The sequence below is a fragment of the Zalophus californianus genome, chromosome 7 (assembly GCF_009762305.2).
Source record: "Zalophus californianus isolate mZalCal1 chromosome 7, mZalCal1.pri.v2, whole genome shotgun sequence".
NCBI classification, from domain to species: Eukaryota; Metazoa; Chordata; class Mammalia; order Carnivora; family Otariidae; genus Zalophus; species Zalophus californianus.
The window spans coordinates 123,478,737-123,484,736 of NC_045601.1; the positions used below are offsets into that span (position 1 = coordinate 123,478,737).

A 6,000-nucleotide genomic window follows, 5' to 3' on the forward strand; every position below is an offset into this window, starting at 1 on the left:
TTAATTCCTCCCCCTTGAAGTCATAGCCCCTTTCCTTGCTTACTTTTTTCCTTCTGAATATTTATCATTATCTAACATATGATTTATTTATCTTTGTTTATGTTTGGATTTCTCCCAACCACAATATGAGAATCACGAGGGCAGGAATTTTGGGGGGGGGGGTCTCTTTTGATCACTGCCGTGTCTCCACCACCGAGAATGATGCCTGGCACGTAGCAAGCACCCAGCAGACACTCACTGCAAGAATGAATATGAAACCAAAATGTTAGATTTCACAGTAATCAAGAATCAAAGATCACCTGACTACTTGGGAGATATAATCTCTTGCTGGAGTGGTGACCAGGATGGCTCAGACTTCACAAGGCCTGAAACCGGTGCTATTAAAAAAAAAAAATCAAAATAGTCAAAGAGCCCCAAACAGTCAGTCAGAGAGTCTGCATGTTTGTGTTTTAATGTGTAAACCTTCTCAGATGTAAGAGATGGAACGGGCAGGAGACCCTGACCACAGGCAGGAAACCCAGACCAGGCAAGTATTATGCGGAGGGAATTCTGGTTCAAGACTCAGTCCCACTGGTGTAGGGTGTAGAAAAACCAAATGGAACCCCTTGATCACCCAGAGATAATATCCACAGGAAGCAGCTATCTCCATCTCTTTGGGTTGGGGCACCAGAAAGCATGGGTGAGGACCTCAGATCCAGAGGGAGAAGACGGTGAGGTGGAAAGCCAAGACTCTAAGAGAAAAGCATGGAGGAGCACAGACGCAGGACAAGTCCTGAGGTCAGCCTTGCCCAAGAGAAGCCAGGAAGGTAAGTGAGTGAGCGAGGTCCCTCCACTCGTGCAGGGCCTGAAGCACCTTCGGACGTGCGTCACTGTGAAACATTCAAGGCCACGGATGGTCCCCGAGCCTAACACCACATGTGTGTGCCAAAGGGAAAGAAAAGCACATTCTCTCCACTCTCCCCCACTGCAAGACTTGAGGGACTAAGAAAAAGGCTCAGCAACCCTTTAATATCGGAGGGGGAGATGAACCATGAGAGACGATGGACTCCAAGAAACAAACTGAGGGTGTTAGAGGGGCGGGAAGTGGGAGGTTGGGTTAGCCTGGTGATGGGTATTAAGGAGGGCACGTCCTGCATGGAGCACTGGGTGTTATATGAAAACAATGAAGCGTGGATCACTACGTCAAAAACTAATGATGTATTGTATGGTGACTAACATAACATAATAAAATAAAATTAAATTAAATTAAATTAAATTAAAAAAAATGCAGTGGGGGCTAAGGCTTTCACGCCCCGTGAGGGCGTTCAGTCAGACATTTGTAAGAGCTACCAGCCTGCTGCAGCACGAGCTCCAAAACCCAGATCTGCTCACAAAGCTTGTTAATGAAAGTAGAGGGCACAAATCTAACCCAGCCCAGAAGGATTTCAATAAATTTCAAGCCAGGGAATCTGATGGGGAATTATCCTGAGGAAACGTGACATTTCCCATACAACACATGCATCTGCTTGCCTTTTGTATTTACAGTTTGTATATCCAGACAACCTTTTTATGCAAATAATAAATCTGCATGGAAGTCAGGTAGAATCTTCTCCTGACATTACTATTATGTATTTGATTCAGTGAACAATTTCCCCTGGACTTAAAAGAATCTAAGAAAGGAAAAGGGCTTCCCCTGGGATTCCACAACAAAACTCAAGGGGTGCCCTGGGGCAGCACCAGCTTGCCTCCAGGCAGAGAATCAAGGACCGGAACAAAGAATTAAGGTCATCCCTTCCTCTGGCCTCAGATCCCCACCTCCTTCCCTCCAGGGCTTGCCGGCCCAGCCCTCACAGAGGTCTCCGCTGAAGAGGACTCCAGCCCAGGCAAACGGGGCCAAGAGTTCCAGTATAACGCCCTTTCCACCCAATCACTGGTTCTCAGCCTCAGCACCTCTCCCCATCGGCACCTCTACCAGCAGCACAGCTAACACCCAGAACCGGTTTCTCCCTCCTTCAGATACTTGAGCAGCTCTCCTGTCCCTCTGAATCTTCTTTTCTCCCTGCTAATCCCTCTCTTCCTAAACCTGTCTTCACTCTCTCTTCAGAGACACTCTCTGCGTCTACACTTCAGGAACCCAGAACTGAGCCAGCACAACTAAGCACAAGCCATGAGCACAGGTGGGTCGGAGCCAGGGCGTGTGCAAGGCAGGTTGGGTATTTCACACTCACCACCCTTCTGCTCCAGGCAAGTCTATTTCACTACCAGATCCCAGAACTTCCCCACTGGCTACAACCCTTGCCTGGAGCAGCTGATGCTGAGGCTAACAGTCACAACTAGTATGTATGGAGGACTTACTGACTATTACGAGACACTATACTATGCATTTGAATCCTCACCAAAAAGAAAAAAAAAAAGTAGCACTATTACTTATGTTACAGGGGAGGAGGCCAATTCCAGCCCATCTGCCTGCCTGGGGTCCCAGCTGAGCTGTGGCACCTGACCAGAGTGAGACCTGGCAAGGACAGGGGAGGGCATATGCCTCCGCCAGCCCTCAGGGGCTCTAATTTGTTAATGGCCAGCCTTGTTCCAGAAAGGAGGTAAGTCACTGAATTAACCATTGTTCCTTCAGGCAAGCTTTCCTGATTTTGGCATTCATTTGTTTAAAAACTACAACATACACACCCAAATAGCAAAGCCAAGGAACACTGCTGCCATGCTTGAAATGACACTCAACTATCTCTGGAATGGCAATAAATGTGAGAATCTGGGGAGCAACGAGAAGCATGAAAGGCAGGCCATCTCACTCAGGGCCTTCAAACTCACTGGCTTTGGGAGCCTTTCCAAACGATGTGTCTGCCAGAGGATGTGTCATGAGAACTGAGCTAATTATCCATATAATTCACACACTGGGGCGAGGGATCAGCAGGAGGAAGTAGAGGTTATCTTCAGACCTCAGGCAGACCAGCAGCTAAGGAGACTTGTTTGCGCCACCCTGAGCTTCGGCAGATGCCCCCAAAGGTGCCACCAGGTCTGTTTAGGAGATTGTGGAAAGGAAGGCCTCTGGGTGAAGTGTGACCATTCTCAGAGCTGCAGGTGGTCACAGCGGGTGGCGGAGGGAAGGACTGCTCAGAGCCCTACAGACTTCCCCGGCCCCTTCTCCCCCAGCCTTCTCCCGCCCCTCCCCCTTCTGGGCTCAACTTCAGCCTCTCTCACGCTCTTCCTTCCCTCTTCCAGCCGCCTCTCCTCCTGGCCTCCGAAGAGCAGCCTGTGGGATGGGCGCCAGCCTGGAGTAGGAAATGGGAAGCCACAGCGGTTCTCTGAGAACTCGAGGCCCCAGGAGCCTGCGCAGTCATAAGGCCAGGGAGGAGGCGGGCCGCAGTTCATCAAACCCCAGTGCGGTCCCACCCCAGGGGTGGGGACCTGGGCTCTCTCCCCTGCCGTCGGCAGCACGGAGGCCCATCCGTACGAGTGACAGAAGGCTGCGTGGCACCTCGGACTCGGGCTCCTCTGTCGCGGGAGACCAGAGGCGCAGCCCCTTCCAGCAGAGCACTCCGAGGGGGGCGGCTGCCAGACACGACGCGACCCCAATCGGACACTGTTGTTAACTCTTCCCAAACATTTCACCAGCCCTCTCCTGTCGCTTTCGGGGCGGGGCGGGAGTCACAGCCGGCCCTCCCGAGGGTGAGGAGGGAGGGAGGCCGCCACTCCGGAGCAGGGGCTGGGTTGAGAGACCTGGGGGTCACCCCGACACTGGCCGCTGTACTGGTACTGGTCAGTGACTCGTCCTTGGGGACAGTCGGGGCTCCCGTCTTGCCGATCTCCGCCTGCAGGGCCTCAGGGCTCCAAGAGCTGGCTCCTCGTCCTCCGACCACTGCCGCCCTGGGCGCCCTTCATTTGGGGGCGCAGATCTAAGCGTCCCCCGTCCCGTGCCAGGGACGGAGGGGAAAGCCGCAATCTCGGCTTCAGTAACTGCCCCTCCGGCCTGCATTGCACTGTAAAACGACCTCGTAACCACACCTCCCCGTAAGACTCCATCCGAGGCGCCCCCCCCGTCCTCCTTCCCCCCACCCGGTGCCCGCCGCCCCCGAACCTTGCCGCAGCGGCACGCGCGCTAGCTCCGGCCGGTCCTCGGGGAAGGCGTCGCGGAGGCGCTGCCACAGGCGGCCGAGGTCCGCGAAGCTGCGGTGCAGGTAGAGCACGCTGCGGTCCGACCACTCGGTGCGGATCTCGAAGAACTCCTCCTCGTCGCCGCGCCGGCTGACGATGAGCCTGCGGATGCCGTTCACCCAGCAACCGCGCACGAACATGTTCACAAGCGAGGTGCCCTCAAACACCGCCGAGGCCATGCCGCGGGCCGCGCATGCCCCCGCCTCCGGGGGCGCCTTCGGCCCCCGCCCGCTCTCCGGCCCGCTCGCCGGGCCGGGGGTCTGCCTGAGGTCTGCCCGGAGCCGGGATCGGGCCGGGATCTGTCCCGGGCCGGAGTGCGTCCGACGTCTCCGGGGCCGGGATCGGGCCGCCGCCGTGTGCCTGCGGTCTGCCCGGGACCGGGGTCTCTCCGGGGTCAGGGTCCGTCCGAGGTCTGTCGGGAGCGGGGAGCCGGCCGGGGTCTGCCTGCGGTCTGCCCGGGGCCGGGATCCGGCCGGAGTCCACCGGGAGCCGCGGTCCGTCCGAGATCTGTCCGGAGCTGGGGTCCGTCTGGCGGCTGTCAAAGACCGGAGTCCGTCGTGACCCGGGTCTGTCCGGGGTCCGCCCCCAGCCTCCGCGCGCACTCGCGGGGAAGCGCGGCGACAAGTCGGTCGGGCCGGGCCGAGCTGCGTCTTTATAAGGCACTTCCCATCGCGGGCGGCGCGGTCGTCGACGTCGAGGCCGCCGCCGCCGCCGCCGCTGCCGCCTTCCTCCCTCCACCGGGTGAGCGGACGCGCCGCGGGCTGCGAGCGGAGGGGGTGGCCTGGCCCGCCGCGCCCCGCGCCGCCCACGCGAAGCCCGCGCTGCTGGGGCAGCCGGCACCCCCGGCCGCCGGGAGCCGGCCCGAAACCCGAGCGCAGGGCCCCGCCTCCGCGCCCCCCGCCCGGACCCGGACCGCCCCCGCCGCTTCCTTCCCCTCCCGGCCCCAGAGCCGCCGGCCCGTGACTGGACGAGGAGCTGGGGAGGGAGGGCGGGGCAGGCCTGCGCTCCCGGGGTTCTCGGGGCAGACTTTCTTCTCTTCCGTGTCTCGCTCCTCGGCAACCCTCGGCTTGGGGGCTGCGCGCCCTGCCCCGCCGGCGACAGCGAAGGAAACTGCACGGGGGTCGGGGCCGGGGACCCGGGCTGGGCGGAGCGCGAGGGAGGCTGCGGTGCCGGGGGGTGGGGGGGGAGGGCGGGGGTCCGGACGCGCCGGGCGTCGGGACTGTTGCTCTCGCCCTAGTCTCTGCACCGTCGCCCACCCACCCCGGGCTGGGCCGGGGGCATGGGCTGGGGACCGAGGTCCGCTCGCCCCGCGTTCGCCCCGCGCTCAGCGTCCCCTTCCCGCCCGGTGTCCGCTCCCCGCCCCGCGTCCCCCCCGCGCATTCCAGTCGTGCCACACACAGCCCGGACACCCGCTGCAGACAGACCGGGACGCGGCGGGACACACAGACAGGGAACGGGCGTCCATTAGGACTTGGCCAGCCAGCCAAGCGGTCGCCCTCCAACAGGAGAGGGGGTTCCCCCCCCCCCGCTAAGAAGTGGGACAAACCTTGGTGGGAAAGGAGTCTCCTGGGAAAGAGCCCCCCGGAGTGAGCTGGGAGCCCTTTGTGAGTCTGGGATTTTGAAAGTCGAACTGGGGAAACTGCCCACCTTGGAAACTGGGATTTATAGCAGCCGTGATTCACAGCCTATTTTTTAAGCTGTTCCTAATTGGAAGATAATTTCAAGCAATAATTTAAGAATTGGAAGCTGGTTCCAGAAGTGTCTCCTGTGACCTCACATCGCCCTAGGCAGGGGTGGGAGAGCCAGGGCTTAGGCCCCCCTTCAGCGCCTTGCAGAGTTCTAGAAAGCACAGAG

General features: G+C 59.1%; 1 protein-coding gene across 3 annotated transcripts in view; it reads right to left on the reverse strand.

The window, feature by feature from the left end:
* The window catches only part of PXDC1 (PX domain containing 1), a 28,313-nt gene extending 23,988 nt beyond the window's left edge, over window positions 1-4,325 (reverse strand). For all 3 annotated transcript variants that reach the window (XM_027603486.2, XM_027603484.2, XM_027603483.2), the window contains exon 1: window positions 4,070-4,325. In XM_027603486.2, coding sequence (XP_027459287.1) covers window positions 4,070-4,325 — 256 coding nt within the window. The remainder of the gene's footprint in view (window positions 1-4,069) is intronic.
* Between the last annotated feature and the right edge of the window lie 1,675 nt (window positions 4,326-6,000).